The sequence below is a fragment of the Oncorhynchus keta genome, chromosome 6, assembly GCF_023373465.1.
Source record: "Oncorhynchus keta strain PuntledgeMale-10-30-2019 chromosome 6, Oket_V2, whole genome shotgun sequence".
Classification (NCBI taxonomy): Eukaryota; Metazoa; Chordata; class Actinopteri; order Salmoniformes; family Salmonidae; genus Oncorhynchus; species Oncorhynchus keta.
The window spans coordinates 5,600,417-5,624,978 of record NC_068426.1 but is presented as its reverse complement, the minus strand read 5'-3'; the positions used below and the strand labels follow the sequence as shown (position 1 = coordinate 5,624,978).

General features: G+C 43.9%; 1 protein-coding gene across 1 annotated transcript in view; it reads right to left on the bottom strand.

The window, feature by feature from the left end:
* LOC118379845 (short transient receptor potential channel 4-like) overlaps positions 1 to 24,562 on the bottom strand; it is a 140,903-nt gene that overhangs the window by 51,644 nt on the left and 64,697 nt on the right. The window contains 2 exon segments of the mRNA XM_052520345.1: positions 15,044 to 15,244; positions 20,602 to 20,778. Coding sequence (XP_052376305.1) covers positions 15,044 to 15,244; positions 20,602 to 20,778 — 378 coding nt within the window.

Below are 24,562 nucleotides of genomic sequence, written 5' to 3'. Positions count from 1 at the left end.
TTGAGTTGTTTGGAAGGAAACACACAACACTGTGTGTGGAGAAAAAAAGGCACAGCACACCAACATCAAAACCTCATCTCAACGGTACAGTATGGTGAAGGAAGCATCATGGTTTGCTGCCACAGTGCCTGCACAGCTTGCTATCGTAGATGTAAAAATGAATTCCCAACTTTATCAAGAGATTTTGCAGGAGAATGTTACACTATCTGTCTGCCAATTGAAGCTTAACAGAAGTTGATTGAAGCAACAGGGCAACGACCCAAAACACAGAAGTAAATCAACAACAGAATGGCTTCAACAGAAGAAAATACGCCTCCTGGAGTGGCCCAGTCAGAGTCCTGACTTCAACACGATTGAGATGCTGTGGCATGACCTCAAGAGAGCAGTTCACACCAGACATCCCAAGAATATTGCTGAACTGGGGCCGGCAGGTAGCCTAGTGGTTAGAGCATTGGACTAGTAACCGAAAGATGGAATCCCTGAGGTGACAAGGTAAAAATCTGCAGTTCTGCCCCTGAACAAAGCAGTTAACCCACTGTTCCTAGGCCGTCCTTGAAAATAAGAATTTGTTCTTAACTTCTTCGAGATAGGGGGCGCTCTTTTAATTTTTGGATAAAAAACATTCCCGTTTTAAACAAGATATTTTGTCCCGAAAAGATGCTCGACTATGCATATAATTGACAGCTTTGGAAAGAAAAAACTCTGACGTTTCCAAAACTGCAAAGATATTATCTGTGAGTGCCCCAGAACTAATGGTACAGGCGAAACCAAGATGAAATTTCATACAGGAAATGGTCCAGATTTTGAATGCACTGTGTTCAAATGTCTCCTTATATGGCTGTGAATGCGCCAGGAATGGGCCTGCACTTTCTGTCATTTCCCCAAGGTGTCTGCAGCATTGTGACGTATTTGTAGGCATATCATTGGAAGATTGACCATAAGAGACTACATTTACCAGGTGTCCGCCCGGTGTCCTCCGTCGAAATTATTGTGTAATCTCCAGCTCCATGCGCGTTTCCATTTTCTTCAGAGGAGAAAGTCAACTGCCACGAATGATTTATCATCGATAGATATGTGAAAAACACCTTGAGGATTGATTCTAAACAACGTTTGCCATGTTTCTGTCGATATTATGGAGTTCATTTGGAAAAAAGTTTGCGTTGTAATGACTTAATTTTCGGGGGTTTTTCTTACCCAAACGTGATGAACAAAACGGAGCGATTTGTCCTACACAAATAATATTTTTGGAAAAACTGAACATTTGCTATCTAACTGAGAGTCTCCTCATTGAAAACATCTGAAGTTCTTCAAAGGTAAATTATTTTATTTGAATGCTTTTCTTGTTTTTGTGAAAATGTTGCATGCTGAATGCTAGGCTTAATGCTATGCTAGCTATCAATACTATTACACAAATGCTTGTTTAGCTATGGTTCAAAAGCATATTTTGAAAATCTGAGATGACAGTGTTGTTAACAAAAGGCTAAGCTTTAGAGCTAATATATTTATTTCCAGGTATTTCCAAAGGGTTCACATAATTTCTCTTGCCACTGTATCTACCTCCAGCATCCCTGCACATTGTAAATATGGTACTGGAACTGACCATGTGTTTATAGCTCAATTACTTTCTTCACATTTCTTCTTATTTCTCGTGTTTTTTTTCCTTGCATTTCATTGTTTATTATTGTGATGTTGTATTTTGAATTTGCAAGAAAGCCATTTCCCTGCACTTGTGCATGTGAAATATATATATTTTTAAATATACATCTCTGTTGATTTCACGTACATTCTGGAGCGTCTGTCTGTCTGTCTGTCTGTCTGTCTGTCTGTCTGTCTGTCTGTCTGTCTGTCTGTCTGTCTGTCTGTCTGTCTGTCTGTCTGACACTCTGTGTGTGTGTGTGTGTGTCTGTCTGTCTGTCTGTCTGTCTGTCTGTCTGTCTGTCTGTCTGTCTGTCTGACACTCTCTGTGTGTGTGTGTGTGTGTGTGTCTGTCTGTCTGTCTGTCTGTCTGTCTGTCTGTCTGTCTGACACTCTGTGTGTGTGTGTGTGTGTCTGTCTGTCTGTCTGTCTGTCTGTCTGTCTGTCTGTCTGTCTGTCTGTCTGTCTGTCTGTCTGTCTGTCTGTCAGACAGACAGACAGACAGACAGACAGACAGACAGACAGACACACACACACACACACACACACACACACACACACACACACACACACACACACACAGAGAGTCAGACAGGAGAGACAGAGAGAGAGAGAGAGAGAGAGAGAGAGATAGGGGGGGGGGAGAGAGAGAGAGAGAGAGAGAGAGAGAGAGAGAGAGAGAGAGAGAGAGAGAGACAGAGAGAGAGAGAGAGACAGAGAGAGACAGAGAGAGAGAGACAGAGAGTGGGGAGAGAACAGAGAAAGAGAGAGACAGAGAGAGACAGAGAGAGAGAGACAGACACAGAACCGCAGATAGTCAGATAGTGAAAAGGTAGTGAGATTATTATTTCATGAGGCTATATCGTCCATCTTGTCTGCCTCCCCACCATGTCAGCACTGCTCTGTGTGTGTCCTTACATGGCTGGAAAACTCCACTTCTGTTAGTCTGTCAGACCTCGCTGTCTGCACTGAGATGAAAGATGACAAAATACTACAGTAACCTCTGACTTCCTCAGGATGTATATCTGTGTGGAATAGCAGTACACTATAGTCTCCTACCTCTTTCTGTTGGTATGTGATGGTCAGTCTGAATCTAGTCAGGTCGTAGGCTATCCAGAAGGCCAAAGTTAGTTACTTTAAAGAGCAGTTCTCTCTCTGTGGGTCTAACCACAAGAAGTTTCAGAAAACGGTTAAAGACCTGGAGAATAAACCCTCCTCCTCATAGTTGCTCATGTCCCTTAATGGTGATGTTGTGGTATTTACTGACAAGAAGCACATGGCTGAGCTCTTTAAAACTTCTTAGGACTAGGTCCCTTTTTTCTCTTACTTCCTGTCTGAATGACATGCCCAAATAAACTGTCTATAGCTCAGGCCCTGAAGCCAGGACATGCATATAGTTGGTACCATTGGAAATAAAACATTTTGAAGTTTGTAGAAATGTTAAAGTAATGTTGGAGACTATAACACAATAAATATGGTAGGAGAAAATCCAAAGAAATCCTCTTAGAAATGCAAGAGATAGGTCATATTGAAAATTAGCTCCCAGGATGCAATTCCTATGGCTTCCACAGGGTGTCAGCAGTCTATGTTCAAGGTGTTTAGGCTTGTAACTTCCAAAATGAATTAGAAATAACAGTTTAATTAGAAGGACACAGTCTTAGAAATGTGTGTTTGCGTGCGCCATGAAGACATTACGCACCTGCTAAAATCGATTTCCTATTGAACATACTTCTTTCTGAAACAAATATTATTGATTATATTTTAGGATATCTGAGGAGTAAATAGAAACTTATTTTGACTTGTTGAAACAAAGTTTAGGGGTAGATTTTCACATTCCTTTCTCTGCAAGTTGAATGAGTGGATTACTCAAATAGATGGCGCCCAAAAAAATGACTTTTTGGGATATAAAGAAGGATTTTTTTCTAACAAGACGAAACTACATGTTATAGCTGGGACCCTTTGGATGAGAAATCAGAGGAAGATTTTTTAAAAGTAAGTCAATATTTAATCTTTATACCTGAATGTATGAAACCGGTGCCGGTGGAAACATATTTTGACCTGGGGGCGCCTCAAAACAATCGCATTGCGTGTTTTCTCTGTAATAGCTACTGTACATCAGACAGTGCAGTTAGACTAACAATAATTAGTCTTTCAGCAAATATAAGACACTTATATGTAGCTAAATATTTAAAATCCATAATATTTATGATTATTTATTTGAATTGCACGCCCTCCAGTTTCGCCGGAAGGTGTCCCGTTGGTGGGACACCGATCCTTAATTAATCACCACTTCTATAAGTCAAGATTCCTATTTGACTCAGCCACACCTCATTGCCTGTCCAGCACTTCCTCTTCTCCCAGCACTTCCTCTTCTCCCAGCACTTCCTCTTCCCCCTCATTACTTCCTCTTCCCCCTCATTACTTCCTCGTCTCCCAGCCCTTCCTCTTCTCCCAGCACTTCCTCTTCTCCCAGCACTTCCTCTTCTCCCAGCACTTCCTCTTCACCCAGCACTTCCTCTTCCCCCTCATTACTTCCTCTTCCCCCTCATTACTTCCTCGTCTCCCAGCACTTCCTCTTCTCCCAGCACTTCCTCTTCCCCCTCATTACTTCCTCTTCCCCCTCATTACTTCCTCGTCTCCCAGCACTTCCTCTTCTCCCAGCACTTCCTCTTCTCCCAGCACTTCCTCTTCTCCCAGCCCTTCCTCTTCTCCCAGCACTTCCTCTTCTCCCAGCACTTCCTCTTCTCCCAGCACTTCCTCTTCTCCCAGCACGTCCTCTTCCCCCAGCACTTCCTCTTCTCCCAGCACATCCTCTTCCCCCAGCACTTCCTCTTCTCCCAACACTTCCTCTTCTCCCAGCACTTCCTCTTCTCCCAGCACTTCCTCTTCTCCCAGTACTTCCTCTTCTCCCAGGACTTCCTCTTCTCCCAGCACTTCATCTTCTCGCAGCCCTTCCTCTTCTCCCAGCCCTTCTAATCCGACTAGCCCTGCTGCTCCTCCCACTTTTTCCACCTGCCCCACTACAAAGTTTCTCACTGAGTCTGAGGTGCTAAAGGAGCTCCTTGAATTTGCACCCCAAAAAAACGTATTGGTCAGATGGTTTAGATATTTTAAGGTTACAGCCCCTATCATCTTTTTAACCTGTCTCTCCTGGGAGGTTCCCCCAGTGCTTGGAAATCAGCCACGCTGCCTCCTTTATTTAAAGGGGGGAGATCAAGCTGATCCTAACTGTTATAGGCCAAAGTATATCCTGTCCTGGTTATCAACAGTGTTGGAAAAAAACTTGTCACTAATCAACTGACTGGCTTTCTTGATGTCTATAGTAATCTCTCTGGTATGTACTCAGGTTAGGGATGTGTCACTGTAACCTTAAAGGTTCTAAACGATGTCACCACTCTGCTCTAAGAAATGCTGCTTATTTTTATTGACTTGGTCAAAGCTTTTGATACGGTAGACCATTCCATTCTTGTGGGCCGGCTAAGGAGTATTGGTGTCTCTGAGGGGCCTTTGGTCTGGTTTGTTAACTACCTCTGTCAAAGAGTGCAGTGTATGAAGTCAGAACACCTGCTGTCTCAGCCACTGCCAGTCACCAAGGGAGTACCCCAAGGCTTGATCCTAGGCCACAAACTCTTCTCAATTTACATCAACAACATACAGTGCCTTCAGAAAGCATTCAGAGCCCTTGACTTTTTCCACATTTTGTTACGTTACAACTGTATCCTAAAATGAATTAAATTGTTTTTCCCCCTCATCAATCTACACACAATACCCCACAATGACATCACAATACCCCGTAATGACATCACAATACCCCGTAATGACATCACAATACCCCGTAATGACATCACAATACCCCACAATGACAAAGCAAAAACAAGTTTAAATACTTTTTTGATAATTTATAAAATAACCCCCCCCCCTCACATTTACATAAGTATTCAGACCTTTTATTCAGTACTTTGTTGAAGCACCTTTGGCAGCGATTACAGTCTTGAGTCTTCTTGGGTATGACGCTACAAGCTTGGCACACCTGTATTTGGGGAGTTTCTCCCATTCTTCTCTGCAGATCCTCTCAAGCTCTGTCAGATTGGATGGGGAGTGTCGCTGCACAGCTGTTTTCAGGTCTCCAGAGATGTTCGATCGAGTTCAAGTCCGGGCTCTCAGAGTCGTACCACTCTTCATAAAGGCCTTATTAGTGGAGTGCTACAGAGATGGTTGTCCTTCTGGACAGTTCTCCCATCTCCCCAGAGGAACTCTGGAGCTCTGTCAGAGTGCCCTTCTCCCCCGATTGCTCAGTTTGGCTCAGAACTCTACGGACAATTTCTTCCACCTGTCAACTGTGGGACCTTATGGTGTATTGTGTGTAGATTAAATAAATAAAATGTTAGCTTCATCCATTTTAGAATAAGGCTGTAACACAACAACATTTGGAAAAAGTCAAGAATTATTAATATTTTCCGAATGCACTGTAGCTCAGGCAGTAGGAAGCTCTCTCATCCATTTAATCTATATGCAGATGATGCAATCTTATACTCAGCTGGCCCCTCCCCAGATTTTGTGTTAAACGCTCTACAACAAATCTTTCTTAGTGTCCAACAAGCTTTCTCTGCCCTTAACCTTGTTCTGCAAACCTCCAAAACAAAGGTAATGTGGTTCGGTAAGAATGCCCTGGTCGCCCCTTTGGTGTGATTACTACTGCTGAGAGTTTAGCGCTTGACGTAGTCACCTTACATCTTTTACATCACTTCCTGTTGAATGCGGAACGAGGAAGAGCTTGGTTTTGTTTGTTTGAAAAGTTTGTTGCTTGAAAGTGTATTGGAAAGTTCTTGGTTTGGATCCTGCGATGCAGTTGCTGGTACTGCTTGCATCAGTTGCTGGTACTGCTTGCATCAGTTGCTGGTACTGCTTGCATCAGTTCCTGGTACTGCTTGCATCAGTTGCTGGTACTGCTTGCATCAGTTGCTGGTACTGCTTGCATCAGTTCCTGGGACTGCTTGCATCAGTTCCTGGTACTGCTTGCATCAGTTGCTGGTACTGTTTGCATCAGTTGCTGGTACTGCTTGCATCAGTTCCTGGTACTGCTTGCATCAGTTGCTGGTACTGCTTGCATCAGTTCCTGGTACTGCTTGCATCAGTTGCTGGTACTGCTTGCATCAGTTGCTGGTACTGCTTGCATCAGTTGCTGGTACTGCTTGCATCAGTTCCTGGTACTGCTTGCATCAGTTGCTGGTACTGCTTGCATCAGTTGCTGGTACTGCTTGCATCAGTTCCTGGGACTGCTTGTCTCTTTCCAGTGATCCTACCGACCAAGGATGGGTCTGAGGAGCTATTTGGTGTCACAGCTAGCCTAGATGCATATCAAGCTAGCAGGGTTTTCTTGAACGCAGCTCGGGACGCGGTTAGCCATTGTGGCTGGGACTGTGGATTGTCCTGGGTTTGTGGCTGTCTAGACCCCTGCTGTTTGTTGTTTTCAATCTTTGCTGTAACCTGCCCTGTCTGGAACTGCGAGGAGTAACAGCGTAACCTACAATGCTAGCTACCATGACAAAGACCAAAGCCGGTGGGAGAACCGTTGAGTACTGTTGAGACACAGTGGTGTCACATATGAAGGATCTTTTAAACAAACAAAAAGAGACCTACTAGCAGTTGTTAGTACAACAAGAAAATAGCTTCAAGTGTTTTGTCCAAATACTGAATGGACGACCTGACCAGACCAGGTCAAGGACCTGAAGAACAGTTTGCAGTTCTCCTAGGGTTAGCTCGATGAGTTGAAACAGGAGAACAGCAAGATGACAGCAATCTGTAAGTCATTGAGAGAGGACATCAGTTCTGTGTGTGCATCCATGACAACAATGACAGGTAAATCAGACTCAAGGGATCATCAAGAAGGAACAACATGAACTACAGAATCTCCACATGACACCTGAATGGAGTCAGAGGACTACAGAATCTCCACATGACACCTGAATGGAGTCAGAGGACTACAGAATCTCCACATGAGACCTGAATGGAGTCAGAGGACTACAGAATCTCCACATGAGACCTGAATGGAGTCAGAGGACTACAGAATCTCCACATGACACCTGAATGGAGTCAGAGGACTACAGAATCTCCACATGACACCTGAATGGAGTCAGAGGACTACAGAATCTCCACATGACACCTGAATGGAGTCAGAGGACTACAGAATCTCCACATGAGACCTGAATGGAGTCAGAGGACTACAGAATCTCCACATGAGACCTGAATGGAGTCAGAGGACTACAGAATCTCCACATGACACCTGAATGGAGTCAGAGGACTACAGAATCTCCACATGACACCTGAATGGAGTCAGAGGACTACAGAATCTCCACATGAGACCTGAATGGAGTCAGAGGACTACAGAATCTCCACATGAGACCTGAATGGAGTCAGAGGACTACAGAATCTCCACATGAGACCTGAATGGAGTCAGAGGACTACAGAATCTCCACATGAGACCTGAATGGAGTCAGAGGACTACAGAATCTCCACATGAGACCTGAATGGAGTCAGAGGACTACAGAATCTCCACATGAGACCTGAATGGAGTCAGAGGACTACAGAATCTCCACATGAGACCTGAATGGAGTCAGAGGACTACAGAATCTCCACATGAGACCTGAATGGAGTCAGAGGACTACAGAATCTCCACATGAGACCTGAATGGAGTCAGAGGACTACAGAATCTCCACATGAGACCTGAATGGAGTCAGAGGACAAAGTGAGGGAAATGATCTCTGAGAAATTGAAGACAGACCACAGGAAGATTGAGGTGGAGCGCGCCCACAGGACTGGAAAACCCACCGCCGGCCCAGGTGACAGGCCAATAGTGGTCAAGTTCCTGACATTCAAGGACAAGGTAGCTGTTCTGGAAAGAGCTAAGAAATTGAGAGGAACGTATATCTTTCTCAACAAAAACTATCCTGAAGCTGTGCACCAGAAGAGGATATAACTGATCCCAGCCATGAAAGCTGCCAGAGCGCATCTGGTCTGATGCGATTAATGAGAAGCATCCAGACGCTGCACTTGATGAGTTTATGAAATTGCTTCTTCCAATTATTGGCTGGCTGACTGGCTGACTTACTGCAAATTGAGAAATCATGTGACCAAACTCAACAAAAAGAAGAAGAAACTGTATTATGAAGCCAAGAGCAATTAAGTAAATAATGATGGAAAAAACGTTGGAGTACTTTAACCCTCCTGCTGTGTTCTGATTTACAAGTTTTCTCTCTGAAAAATGTAGTTAATTTAATCTGATTGTCATCAGGTTCCATGAGTTTGTCCATACAGGGCATCTGAACACACAAAATAAATGTTGACGATTTCCATAAAATTGTGTGTGTTTTATTTAACTTTTTTGTACACATGTGGTGTATATGTGGGTCAAAAATGACCGGGTCTGTCACGCCCTGACCTTAGAGATCCTTTTTATGTCTCTAGTTTGGTTTCGTCAGGGCGTGAGTTGGGGTGGGCATTCTATGTTTTGTGTTTCTATGATTTTCTATTTCTATGTTTTGGCCGGGTATGGTTCTCAATCAGGGACAGCTGTCTATCGTTGTCTCTGATTGGGAACCATACTTAGGTCCCCTTTTTCCCACCTGTGTTTGTGGGAAGTTAACTTTGTTTGATGGCACAGAGCCTTATAAGCTTCACGGTTTGTTTTGTATTGTTTCGTCGGCGTCATTTCTTAATTAAAGTCAAATGTACGCTCACCACGCTGCACCTTGTTCCACATCCTTCAACAGCCGTGGCAGGGTCATTAGAAATGAATGGGTGAGACTACAATTAGTGTATAACATTGAGTTCAGGCACATGCCCATTCATCAGATGGGCACCACACTCCCCTTCTTGGCTTCCATGGCAACCTTTCCCCAATAGAATATTTCCCCCATGGGAACCACACTTGTTGGCATTCTCACAAACAATCGCAACATGGTTTCAATAATATATATATAACTTTTCTCGCAGCTCTGGTATATAAAGCTTTTTTAATGCCTTGATCACAATTCATTCTGTAGTAGCACAATGACCAAAATATATACTGTATGTGAGGCTCTTGATCATATCTTTGATCATGACACTGGTGAGGAGGAGAGAGTCCTTGTTAAACTTTGACACAAAGTCGTCTGTGATAAATAGCACAATATGTTTCATCTGAGTATTTGTTTTCGTCAAAATAATCCATACATTATGCTTGTTTTACTCACAAACGAGTTGTATGAGCTCAGGTCAATGGGGCCTACAGGCCATAAATAGCAAATAGAAGTTCAAAACTTGTAATGTTCACAAGAACTTAAGTTGATAAAAAGATCTAACACAACATTAGGTGATAATATATGTATTATTATGGATTTATAACCAGCTATAATGGGGGCGGTCATTTTGGACCGGGAACACAGAATGAATTCACATCAAACGAACACAACAGGAGGGTTAAATTAAATTATGGGCAGAAAGACAAGTTCAACTCCATCTTTCATCAAATCAGATGGCTTATTCATCACAAAACCATTTGATGTTTCCAATTATTTTATTTTATTGGCAAAGTGGGCAGAAAAGTAAATAAATATAAACAGTATGGGTTTGAGGTAGGTAAAAATGGGTGGGCTATTTACCGATAGACTATGTACAGCTGCAGCGATCGGTTAGCTGCTCAGATAGCAGATGTTTGAAGTTGGTGAGGGAGATAAAAGTCTCCAACTTCAGCGATTTTTGCAATTCGTTCCAGTCACAGGCAGCAGAGAACTGGAACGAAAGGCGGCCAAATGAGGTGTTGGCTTTAGGGATGATCAGTGAGATACACCTGCTGGAGCGCGTGCTACGGGAGGGTGTTGCCATCGTGACCAGTGAACTGAGATAAGGCGGAGCTTTACCTAGCATGGACATGTAGATGAGCTGGAGCCAGTGGGTCTGGCGACGAATATGTAGCGAGGGCCAGCCGACTAGAGCATACAGGTCGCAGTGGTGGGTGGTATAAGGTGCTTTAGTGAGAAAACGGATGGCACTGTGATAAACTGCATCCAGTTTGCTGAGTAGAGTGTTGGAAGCAATTTTGTAGATGACATCGCCGAAGTTGAGGATCGGTAGGATAGTCAGTTTTACTAGGGTAAGTTTGGCAGCGTGAGTGAAGGAGGCATTGTTGCGGAATAGAAAGCCGACTCTAGATTTGATTTTCGATTGGAGATGTTTGATATGAGTCTGGAAGGAGAGTTTACAGTCTAGCCAGACACCTAGGTACTTATAGATGTCCACATATTCAAGGTCGGAACCATCCATACAATGCTATTTTTCTGTAAATAAATTAACAACAGACTTTCAGCATGCTAATAGAGAATGGCACTCAACATGTACTGCACTGACACAAATGACTGATGATTGGTTGAAGAAATTGATAATAAGAATATTGTGAGAGCTGTACTGTTATAATTCAGTGAAGCCTTTGATATTATTGATCATAACCTGCTGTTGAAAAAACATTTGTTGTGGCTTTTCAACCTCTTCTCTAATGTTAAACATGTAAAGTGTGGTGTACCACAGGGCAGCTCTTTAGGCCCTCTACTCTTTTCTATTGTTTACTAATGACCTGCCGCTGGCATTAAACAAAGCATGTGTGTCCATGTATACTGATGATTCAACCATATACGCATCAGCAACCACATCTAATGAAGTCACTGAAACCCTTATGTAGTGTTGTGGTCTCTCTCTTCATGTAGTGCTGTGGTCTCTCTCTTTATGTAGTGTTGTGGTCTCGTTATGTAGTTGTGTTGTGGTCTCTCTCTTTATGTAGTGTTGTGGTCTCTCTCTTTATGTAGTGTTGTGGTCTCTTTATGTAGTTGTGTTGTGGTCTCTCTCTTCATGTAGTGCTGTGGTCTCTCTCTTTATGTAGTGTTGTGGTCTCTCTCTTCATGTAGTGCTGTGGTCTCTCTCTTCATGTAGTGCTGTGGTCTCTTTATGTAGTTGTGTTCTTTCTTGTAGTGTTGTGGTCTCTCTTCATGTAGTCTGTGGTCTCTCTCTTCATGTAGTGCTGTGGTCTCTCTCTTTATGTAGTGTTGTGGTCTCTTTATGTAGTTGTGTTGTGGTCTCTCTCTTCATGTAGTGCTGTGGTCTCTCTCTTTATGTAGTGTTGTGGTCTCTCTCTTCATGTAGTGTTGTGGTCTCTCTCTTCATGTAGTGCTGTGGTCTCTCTCTTTATGTAGTGTTGTGGTCTCTCTCTTTATGTAGTGTTGTGGTCTCTCTCTTTATGTAGTGTTGTGGTCTCTCTATTTATGTAGTGTTGTGGTCTCTCTCTTTATGTAGTGTTGTGGTCTCTCTCTTTATGTAGTTGTGTTGTGGTCTCTCTCTTCATGTAGTGCTGTGGTCTCTCTCTTTATGTAGTGTTGTGGTCTCTCTCTTTATGTAGTGTTGTGGTCTCTCTCTTTATGTAGTGTTGTGGTCTATTTATGTAGTTGTGTTGTGGTCTCTCTCTTCATGTAGTGCTGTGGTCTCTCTCTTTATGTAGTTGTGTGGTCTCTCTCTTCATGTAGTGCTGTGGTCTCTTTATGTAGTTGTGCTGTGGTCTCTCTCTTCATGTAGTGCTGTGGTCTCTCTCTTTATGTAGTGTTGTGGTCTCTCTCTTTATGTAGTGTTGCGGTCTCTCTCTTCATGTAGTGCTGTGGTCTCTCTCTTTATGTAGTGTTGTGGTCTCTCTCTTTATGTAGTGCTGTGGTCTCTTTATGTAGTTGTGCTGTGGTCTCTCTCTTTATGTAGTGCTGTGGTCTCTCTCTTCATGTAGTGCTGTGGTCTCTCTCTTTATGTAGTGCTGTTGTCTCTCTCTTTATGTAGTGTTGTGGTCTCTTTATGTAGTTGTGTTGTGGTCTCTCTCTTTATGTAGTGTTGTGGTCTCTCTCTTTATGTAGTTGTGTTGTGGTCTCTCTCTTTATGTAGTGTTGTGGTCTCTCTCTTTATGTAGTGTTGTGGTCTCTCTCTTTATGTAGTGCTGTTGTCTCTCTCTTTATGTAGTGTTGTGGTCTCTCTCTTTATGTAGTGCTGTTGTCTCTCTCTTTATGTAGTGTTGTGGTCTCTTTATGTAGTTGTGTTGTGGTCTCTCTCTTTATGTAGTGTTGTGGTCTCTCTCTTTATGTAGTTGTGTTGTGGTCTCTCTCTTTATGTAGTGTTGTGGTCTCTCTCTTTATGTAGTTGTGTTGTGGTCTCTCATGTAGTGGTCTCTCTCTTCATGTAGTGCTGTGGTCTCTCTCTTTATGTAGTGTTGTGGTCTCTCTCTTTATGTAGTGTTGTGGTCTCTCTCTTTATGTAGTGTTGTGGTCTCTCTCTTTATGTAGTGTTGTGGTCTCTCTCTTTATGTAGTGTTGTGGTCTCTCTCTTTATGTAGTGTTGTGGTCTCTTTATGTAGTTGTGTGGTCTCTCTCTATGTAATTTTGTGGTGTATCTCTTGTCGTAATGTATTAGCGTTGTACTGTAGTGTATTTGTGTAGTACTGTAGTGTGGTAGTGTAGTACTATAGTAGTGTAGTACTGTAGTAGTGTAGTACTGTAGTGTAGTACTGTAGCAGTGTAGTGCTGTTGTAGTGTTATGTAGTAGTGTAGTATTGTAGTGTAGTACTGTAGCAGTGCAGTGTAGTAGTGTAGTAGTGTTATGTAGTAGTGTAGTGTAGCAGTGTAGTACTGTAGTAGTGTAGTATAGTGGTGTAGCAGGGTAGTGTAGTACTGTTGTAGTGTAGTAGAGTGTAGTACTCTAGTAGTGTAGTAGTAGTGTATATATACACTGAACAAAAATATAAACGCAACACGCAAAAATGTAAACGATGTTACTGAGTTACAGTTGGTATATGGAAATGAGTCAATTGAAATAAATTCAGTAGGCCCTAATCTATGGATTTCACATGACTGGGCAGGGGCTCAGCCATGGGTGGGCCTGGAAGGGCATAGGCCCACCAATGGGGGAGCCAGGCCCAGCCAATCAGAATGAGTTTTTCCCCACAAAAGGGCTTCATTACAGACAGAAATCATCCTCAATTCCATCAACTGTCCGGGTGGATGGTCTCAGACGATCTCGCAGGTAAAGAAGCTGGATGTGGAGGTCCTGTACTGGCGTGGTTATACGTGGTGTGCGGTTGTGAGGCCAGTTGGACATACTGCCAAATTCTCTAAAATGACGGCTTATGGTAGAGAAATTAACCTTCAGTTCTCTGGCAACAGCTGTGGTATACATTCCTGCAGTCAGCATTGCCGATTGCACGCTCCCTCAAAACTTGAGACATCTGTGGAATTGTGTTGCGTGACAAAACGGCCTTTTAATTGTCCCAAGCACAAGGTGCACCTGTGTCATGATCATGCTGTTTAATCAGCTTCTGGATACACCACACATGTCAGGTGGATGGATTATCTTGGCAAATCACAAATTCTCACCAACAGCGATGTAAAGAAATGTGTGCACAAAATGTGAGAGAAATAAGGTTTTTGTGAGTAATGACAATCTCTGGTATCTTTGATTTCAGCTCATGAAACCAACACTTTACATGTTGTTTTATATTTTTGTTCAGTGTAGTGTAGTAGTGTAGTAGTGGAGTAGTGGAGTAGTGTAGTAGTGTAGTAGTGGAGTAGTGGAGTAGTGGAGTAGTGAGTAGTGTAGTAGTGTAGTAGTGGAGTAGTGTAGTAGTGTGTAGTGGAGTAGTGTAGTAGTGTAGTAGTGTGTAGTGTAGTAGTGGAGTAGTGTAGTAGTGTAGTAGTGTGTAGTATAGTAGTGGAGTAGTGGAGTAGTGTAGTAGTGTAGTAGTGTAGTAGTGTGTAGTGTAGTAGTGGAGTAGTGGAGTAGTGGAGTAGTGTAGTAGTGTGTAGTGTAGTAGTGTAGTAGTGTAGTAGTGTGTAGTGGAGTAGTGTAGTAGTGTAGTAGTGTAGTAGTGTAGTAGTGTGTAGTGTAGTAGTGTAGTAGTGTAGTAGTGTAGTAGTGTATTAGTGTGTAGTGTAGTAGTGGAGTAGTGTAGTAGTGTAGTAGTGTGTAGTGTAGTAGTGGAGTAGTGTGTAGTGTAGTAGTGTAGTAGTGGAGTAGTGTAGTAGTGTGTAGTGTAGTAGTGTGTAGTGTAGTAGTGTAGTAGTGTGTAGTGTGTAGTGGAGTAGTGTAGTAGTGTGTAGTGTAGTAGTGTGTAGTGTAGTAGTGTAGTAGTGTGTAGTGTGTAGTGTGTAGTGTAGTAGTGTTGTAGTGTGTATAGTATAAACTCATACCTCTTTCTGGTGATTTTAATAGCCAGTTTGAGTCTAGCCAGGTCGTTGTGTGTAGTGTAGTAGAGTGTAGTGTAGTAGTGTGTAGTGTAGTAGTGTAGTAGTGTGTAGTGTGTAGTGTGTAGTGTGTAGTGTAGTAGTGTAGTAGTGTGTATAGTATAAACTCATACCTCTTTCTGGTGGTATTTAATAGCCAGTTTGAGTCTAGCCAGGTCGTTGTTTCCCTCCTCCTCCAGCAGGTTGATGTCGTCTCTGTAGTTCAGGATCATCTCCAGCTCTCTGGAGCTCCTGGTCTGATCCAGAAGGTCTTTAGCAAACTGCTTACACTGTTGGGATAACTCCTCATACTCCGACTTAAACTCATTCTCCACCTGGGGTAAAGGGAGCGCAGAGTATATTAATTCATTCATTCAATGAAAAAACCCAGGGCCCATCAAAGATCATCATAAGATTAGCTTGGAGTGGAAGAGATCTTAATTTACTCAACCAACGAACCACCCGGCGAGCCAGCCTATCAGCTAGCCTATCAGCCAGCCTTCTTCTTCTTCTTCTTCTATGAGGTTTAACGGCGGTTGGCTTCCAATTTGTTGTATTACCGCCACCTACTAGACCGGAGTACAACTCCCTTACACTTCATAGATAAAATGTCATAAATAAATACCTTACCATCTAACACTACACTTTCAAAATGATATAACATGAACACCCCCGTTACTCCATGTATTTATTCCTCATGTCCTTATCCCATTTAACACATCCTGTAACTCTTCTGATGTCAAGTCAAAATACCCCTCTGCAGCTGCCACCTCAATTTTCTGCATCTTCAGTTCCATCCCTGCAGTACTCTTGATAACCATTGCTATAAATGATAAAAATCCAATCTTACTAAATCTTACATATCACTTTTTTGGCCTGTCCCTCTGTACTGGTACATATCTACTACTCATCTCAGGATCCCTCCCCCTTGACCCATCTTCCTCTACTTTCTTCACTGCCTCAGCATATGACAACTCCTGGTCTACTCTAACCCTGGAAACCTCAACCTGCATCTCTCTCGCACGGGACATTTCTGATCCACAGCTCCATGGGCACCCCTACAATTAACACATTCCATTACTTTCCCCAATGCTACACATTCTTTTGTCTAAATTCCCTTCTGCACATTTCTCACTCCTTGGACCCTCCCACCTACACACTGCTGCCACCTGCCCATAAGCTGGACACCTGTAACAACGTAATGTATGAGGTACATACGCTCATACAGGATAACTTATATACAGTTGAAGTCAGAAGTTTACATACACTTAGGTTGAAATCATTAAAACCCGTTTTTCAACCACTCCACCAATTTCTTGTTAACAAACTAGTTTTGGCAAGTCGGTTAGGACATCTACTTTCTGCATAACACAATTCATTTTTCCAACAATTGTTTACAGACAGATTATTTCACTTATTTCACACTGTATCACAATTCCAGTGGATCAGAGGTTTACATACACTGTGCCTTTAACAGCTTGGAAAATTCCAGAAAACAATGTCATGGCTTTAGAAGATTCTGATAGGCTCATTGACATCATGTGAGTCAATTGGAGGTGTACCTGTGGATATATTTCAAGGCCTACCTTCAAACTCAGTGCCTCTTTGCTTGACATCATGGGAAAATCAAAAGATATCAGCCAAGACCTCAGAAAAAACATTGTAGACATCCACAAGTCTGGTTCTTGCTTCGGAGCAATTTCCAAATGCCTAAAGGCAATAGATCAACCCATTCCTCTCCCCTAAAGGCACCACGTTCATCTGTACAAACAATAGTACCCAAGTATAAACACCATGGACCACGCAGCCGTCATACCGCTCAGGAAGGAGACGCGTTCTGTCTCCTAGAAAAGGAACATACTTTGGTGTAAAAAGTGCAAATCAATTCCAGAACAACAGCAAAGGACCTTGTGAAGATGCTGGAGGAAAAAGGTACTAAAGTATCTATTTCCACAGTAAAACAAGTCCGATATTGACAAAACCTGAAAGGCTCCTCAGCAAGGAAGAAGCCACTGCAAAATATCCAGACGACGGTTTGCAACTGCATATCGGGACAAAGATCATACCTTCTGGAAAAATGTCTTCTGGTTTGACAAAAATGAACTGTTTGGCCATAAAGCCATTGTTATGTTTGGAGGAAAAAGGGGGAGGCTTGCAAGCCGAAGAACACCATCCCAACCGTGAAGCACGTGTTGGTGGCAGCATCATGTTGTGGTGGTGCTGTGCTGCAGGAGAGACTGGTGCACTTCACAAAATAGATGGCTTCATGAGAAGGAAAATGATGTGGCTTTATTGAAACAACATCTCAATACATCAATCAGGAAGGTAAAGCTTGGTCGCAAATGGGTCTTCCAAATGAACAACTACCCCAAGCATACTTCCAAAGTTGTGGCAAAATGGCTTAACCTCACTAGGGTATGTGGGTCCCACATGGCCAACATCCAGTGAGATTGCAGAGCGCCAATTTCAAATACAGAAATACTCATTATAAAAATTCAGAAAACAAAACATATTTTACATAGGTTTAAAGATGAACTTCTTGTGAATCCAAACCCGTTGTCAGATTTTAAAATTGCTTCATGGCGAAAGCATACCTTACGAATATTTGAGAATATTTGAGAACAAACAGTAACCAGCCATGTAGAAGAGTTACACAAGTCAGAAATAGAGATAAAATCAAACCTTTGATCTTCATATGGTGGCACTCAGAATACATTCATTTACTGAATAAATGTTCCTTTTGTTCGATAAAGTCTCTTTATATCCAAAAACCTCTGTTTTGTTTGCGCGTTTTCTTCAGTAATCGACAGGCTCAAACGCAGACAAAACAGGCAGACAAAAAATTAAAATTGTATCCGTAAAGTTCATAGAAACATGTCAAATGATGTTAATATTCAATCCTCAGGTTGTTTTTAGCCTAAATGATCTATAATATTTCAACCGGACAATAACGTCGTCAATATAAAAGGTAAACAAGAAAGGCACTCTCTCGGGATTGCTCATGAAAAAGCTCTGTGTCACGTCAGGGTCCACTCATTCAGACTGCTCTTACTCCCTCATTTTTATCATACAAGCCTGAAACAATGTCTAAAGACTGTTGACATCTAGTGGAATGCATAGGAACTGCAATTTGAGTCCTAAGTCAATGGATACTGTACAACTGGAATTGAAATGAAAACGACAAAACCAACAACAACAAAAATACTTCCTGAACGGATATTTCTCAGGTTTTCGCCAAATCAGTTCTGTTATACTCAGACACTATTTTAACAGTTTTGGAAACTTTAGATTGTTTTCTATCCAAATCTACCAGTTATATGCATATCATATATTCTGGGCCCAAGTAGCAGGCTGTTTAATTTGGGCATGCTTTCATCAAAAATTCAGAATGCTGCCCCCTACCCTAGAGAAGTTTTTAGGACAACAAAGTCAAGGTATTGGACTGAACATCACAAAGCCCTGACTTCAATTCTATAGACAAATTGTGGGCAGAACTGAAAAAGTGTGTACGAGCAAGGAGGCCTACGAACCTGACTCAGTTACACCAGCTCTGTCAGGAGGAATGGTGCAAAACTCACCCAACTTATTTTGTGAAGCCTGTGGAAGGCTACCTGAAATGTTTGACCCAAGTTAAACAATATAAAGGCAATGCTACCAAATACTAATTGAGTGTATGTAAAGTTCTGACCCACTGGGAATGTGATGAAAGAAATGAATGCTGAAATAATTAATTCTCTCTACTATTGTTCTGACATCTCACATTCTTAAAATGTGAAAAACTGAGTTCAAATATATTTGGCTAAGGTGTATGTAAACTTCCAACTTCAAGTGTGTCTTAGAATCACTTTCGTCAGGCAAAGACTTAACTTCAAAATTCAAAAGAACAGACTGTCTGCGTCGTATCAAACGACGAGCATCACATACACTGGGAATCTTTGCCCTCAGCTGGTCAACGTTTAAATCTACTGCTACCCCAGTTATCACTCCTTTCATTGGTGCCCTTTTCTTGAGAACAAAACAATTAACTTTTCTGGCCCCCAATTGTTTTACTCCGGGCGCCTTCTACCTCTGACCAGCAGAAACACAAACAATTAACACTAGATCACTTCTGGTTACCTTCACCAATTCCAAATTACTTAACTATTTTCTCACCCACCGTGAAACCACAAATGGATCAGCCAAAAGGCAAGAGTCCACTTTTTCCATAAACTTCACTCCTACTGTCAGACTCATCTTTATCTTGACCCTCGATTCAAACCTCGGGCTCAGGGAACTTCACCAACCTTTCCACCTCTGATACTTCACCCTCATTCGCTTCCATTTTCCCTCCTTTCTTCAGCCTCTGCTTACACTTTCTTCACTATTTTAAAAGTTTCGGAAACTTTAGATTGTTTTCTATCCAAATCTACCAGTTATATGCATATCATATATTCTGGGCCCGAGTAGCGGGCCGTTTAATTTGGGCATGCTTTCATCCAAAATTCCGAATGCTGCCCCTACCCTTCTTCCCTTCTTCTTTAACAAACCATCTCCCTTTTTTCCACCATTCTTATTTGATTCAAGTGCACCCTCTTCTTCCTTCTTTCTCTCTTAAACCGTCTCTCCCTCTCCATTTCCCTTAATCCCTCTTCCGTTTTCCAAGTATACGTCTCCTCATGATAATACTGCACTACTCCTAACCAGCATCTCGTTCCCGCCGTCTCCCGGGACTCATCCCTGATCTGTTTCACCTGTCCTTGTGATTGTCTTCACCCCCTCCAGGTGTCACTTATTTTCCCCCGGGGTATTTATCCCTGTGTTTCCTGTCTCTTTGTGCCAGTTCGTCTTGTCTGTTTCAAGTCAATCAGTGTGTTTTTCCCTGTGCTCCTGATTTTGCTATTCTCTCTTTTGCTAGTCCTCCCGGTTTTGACCTTTGCCTGTTTTCTGGACTCTGTATCCGCCTGTCTGACCATTCTGCCTGACCCTGACCTCAAGCCTGTCTGACCATTCTGCCTGCCCTGACCTCAAGCCTGCCTGCCACTCTGTACCTCCTGGACTCTGTACCTTCTGCCACTCTGTACCTCCTGGACTCTGTACCTCCTGCCACTCTGTACCTCCTGCCACTCTGTACCTCCTGCCGCTCTGTACCTCCTGCCGCTCTGTACCTCCTGCCGCTCTGTACCTCCTGCCGCTCTGTACCTCCTGCCGCTCTGTACCTCCTGCCACTCTGTACCTCCTGCCACTCTGTACCTCCTGGACTCTGTACCCTCCTGCCTGACCATTCTGCTTGCCCTGCCCTGACCTCAAGCCTTCCTGCCACTCTGTACCTCCTGGACTCTGATCTGGTTTTGACCTTTTTCCTGTCCACGACCATTCTCTTGCCTACCCTTTTTGGAACTAATAAATATAAAATACTCAAACAATCTACCTCTCGTGTCTGCATCTGGGTCTGGTCCTGAGCCCTTATACAAACAGCCAGCTAATCAGCCAACCAACTAATCAATCAGCCAATCAATCAATCAGTTGCCCCTTGATTGTTGTAAATTAGAATGTGTTCTTAGTCAACTTACCTTGTAAAAAAAATGGTCAACTAATCAATAAATAGATCAACCCATTCCTCTCCCCTGTAACTATCCCCCAGGTTGATGTTGTAAATGAGAATGTGTTCTCAGTCAACTAATCAATCAATAGACCCCCCTTGATCAAACTTCACCTTGCTAAGCTCCTGTAGTTCCCAGCTCAGTCTGAATGCTGTGAGGAAGGGGTCTTCACTGGACAGGGCGATGAGGGAAGGGCTGGACAGGGCTCGGTAGATGTTGAGACGGGATCGGGAGTGGCGAAGGCTGTCCACATCCGAGCTGGACACACACTCCACACAGTTACAACGCACCTGGCGACACAAGACACACCCTCCACACAGTTACAACACACCTGGAGACACAAGACACACCCTCCACACAGTTACAATGCACCTGGAAACACAAGACACACCCTCCACACAGTTACAACACACCTGGCGACACAAGACACACCCTCCACACAGTTACAACGCACCTGGAAACACAAGACACACCCTCCACACAGTTACAACACACCTGGAAACACAAGACACACCCTCCACACAGTTACAACGCACCTGGAAACACAAGACACACCCTCCACACAGTTACAACGCATCTGGAAATACAAGACACACCCTCCACACAGTTACAACGCACCTGGCGACACAAGACACACCCTCCACACAGTTACAATGCACCTGGAAACACAAGACACACCCTCCACACAGTTACAACACACCTGGCGACACAAGACACACCCTCCACACAGTTACAACACACCTGGAGACACAAGACACACCGTCCACACAGTTACAACACACCTGGAGACACAAGACACACCCTCTACACAGTTACAACACGCCTGGAGACACAAGACACCCTCCACACAGTTACAATGCACCTGGAAACACAAGACACACCCTCCACACAGTTACAACACACCTGGAGACACAAGACACACCCTCCACACAGTTACAACACACCTGGAGACACAAGACACACCCTCCACACAGTTACAACACACCTGGAGACACAAGACACACCCTCCACACAGTTACAACACACCTGGAGACACAAGACACACCCTCCACACAGTTACAACACACCTGGAAACACAAGACACACCCTCCACACAGTTACAACACACCTGGAGACACAAGACACACCCTCCACACAGTTACAACACACCTGGAGACACAAGACACACCCTCCACACAGTTACAACACACCTGGAGACACAAGATACACCCTCTACACAGTTACAACACACCTGGAGACACAAGACACACCCTCCACACAGTTACAACACACCTGGAAACACAAGACACACCCTCCACACAGTTACAACACACCTGGAGACACAAGACACACCCTCCACACAGTTACAACGCACCCGGAAAAACAAGACACACCCTCCACACAGTTACAACACACCCGGAGACACAAGACACACCCTCCACACAGTTACAACACACCTGGAGACACAAGACACACCCTCCACACAGTTACAATACACCTGGAAACACAAGACACACCCTCCACACAGACACCAAGACACACCCTCCACACAGTTACAACACACCTGGAAACACAAGACACACCCTCCACACAGTTACAACACACCTGGAGACACAAGACACACCCTCCACACATTTACAACACACCTGGAGACACAAGACACACCCTCCACACAGTTACAACACACCTGGAGACACAAGACACACCCTCCACACAGTTACAATACACCTGGAAACACAAGACACACCCTCCACACAGTTACAACACACCTGGCGACACAAGACACACCCTCCACACATTTACAACACACCTGGAGACACAAGACACACCCTCCACACAGTTACAATGCACCTGGAGACACAAGACACACCCTCCACCACACCCAAGACACACCCTACACAGTTACAACACACCTGGAGACACAAGACACACCCTCCACACAGTTACAACACACCTGGAAACACAAGACACACCCTCCACACAGTTACAACACACCTGGAGACACAAGACACACCCTCCACACAGTTACAACACACCTGGAAACACAAGACACACCCTCCACACAGTTACAACACACCTGGAGACACAAGACACACCCTCCACACAGTTACAACACACCTGGAGACACAAGACACACCCTCCACACAGTTACAACACACCTGGAGACACAAGACCCACCCTCCACACAGTTACAACGCACCTGGAAACACAAGACACACCCTCCACACAGTTACAACACACCTGGAAACACAAGACACACCCTCCACACAGTTACAACGCACCTGGAAACACAAGACACACCCTCCACACAGTTACAACGCATCTGGAAACACAAGACACACCCTCCACACAGTTACAACGCACCTGGCGACACAAGACACACCCTCCACACAGTTACAATGCACCTGGAAACACAAGACACACCCTCCACACAGTTACAATGCACCTGGAGACACAAGACACACCCTCCACACAGTTACAACACACCTGGAAACACAAGACACACCCTCCACACAGTTACAACACACCTGGAGACACAAGACACACCCTCCACACAGTTACAACACACCTGGAGACACAAGACACACCCTCCACACAAACCCCTTCATCTGCATCCATGATGTTCTTTACATCAAACCCACCTCAAATGGTCACCCCTTTATCGGCAACACACTAATAGATGCTGAATTAAAAACATCTCAATTTGGGTGAATTTTGGACAGAACACATTGGGTCACTTAACAACCCATTGCCAGTACAAGGTTGGGTCATTGATGCTAGGTTCTAGATGGGCAGTATTTGTGTCACATGCATTTGAAATACCCATTTCAATTACTTCTGAGTATTTTGTATGTTGTATTAAACTGGGCTGAACTACACTCCAATGTCTTTGGTGAAAAAATACTTTCAAAAGCTGCAATTTGTATATTCAAAATACGAAATACTTTCCTATACCATTTTTTTGATGATCTTTATGGCCTTCCTGTAACATCGGGTGGCGTAGGTGTCCTGGAGGGCAGGTAGTTTGCCCCCGGTGATGCGTTGTGCAGAACTCACTACCCTCTGGAGAGCCTTACGGTTGTGGGCGGAGCAGTTGCCGTACCAGGCGGTGATACAGCCCGCCAGGATGCTCTCGATTGTGCATCTGTAGAAGTTTGTGAGTGCTTTTGGTGACAAGCCAAATTTCTTCAGCCTCCTGAGGTTGAAGAGGCGCTGCTGTGCCTTCTTCACGATGCTGTCTGTGTGAGTGGACCAATTCAGTTTGTCTGTGATGTGTAAGCCGAGGAACTTAAAACTTACTACCCTCTCCACTACTGTTCCATCGGTGTGGATAGGGGGTGTTCCCTCTGCTGTTTCCTGAAGTCCACAATCATCTCCTTAGTTGTGTTGACGTTGAGTGTGAGGTTATTTTCCTGACACCACACTCCGAGGGCCCTCACCTCCTCCCTGAAGGCCGTCTCGTCGTTGTTGGTAATCAAGCCTACCACTATTGTGTCGTCCGCAAACTTGATGATTGAGTTGGAGGCGTGCGTGGCCACGCAGTCGTGGGTGAACAGGGAGTACAGGAGAGGGCTCAGAACGCACCCTTGTGGGGCCCCAGTGTTGAGGATCAGCGGGTGGAGATGTTGTTGCCTACCCTCACCACCTGGGGGCCCGTCAGGAAGTCCAGTACCCAGTTGCACAGGGCGGGGTCGAGACCCAGGGTCTCGAGCTTGATGACGAGCTTGGAGGGTACTATGGTGTTGAATGCCGAGCTGTAGTCGATGAACAGCATTCTCACATAGGTATTCCTCTTGTCCAGATGGGTTAGGGCAGTGTGCAGTGTGGTTGAGATTGCATCGTCTGTGGACCTATTTGGGTGGTAAGCAAATTGGAGTGGGTCTAGGGTGTCAGGTAGGGTGGAGGTGATATGGTCCTTGACTAGTCTCTCAAGGCACTTCATGATGACGGAAGTGAGTGCTACGGGGCGGTAGTCGTTTAGCTCAGTTATCTTAGCTTTCTTGGGAACAGAAACAATGGTGGCCCTCTTGAAGCATGTGGGAACAGCAGACTGGCATAGGGATTGATTGAATATGTCCGTAAACACACCGGCCA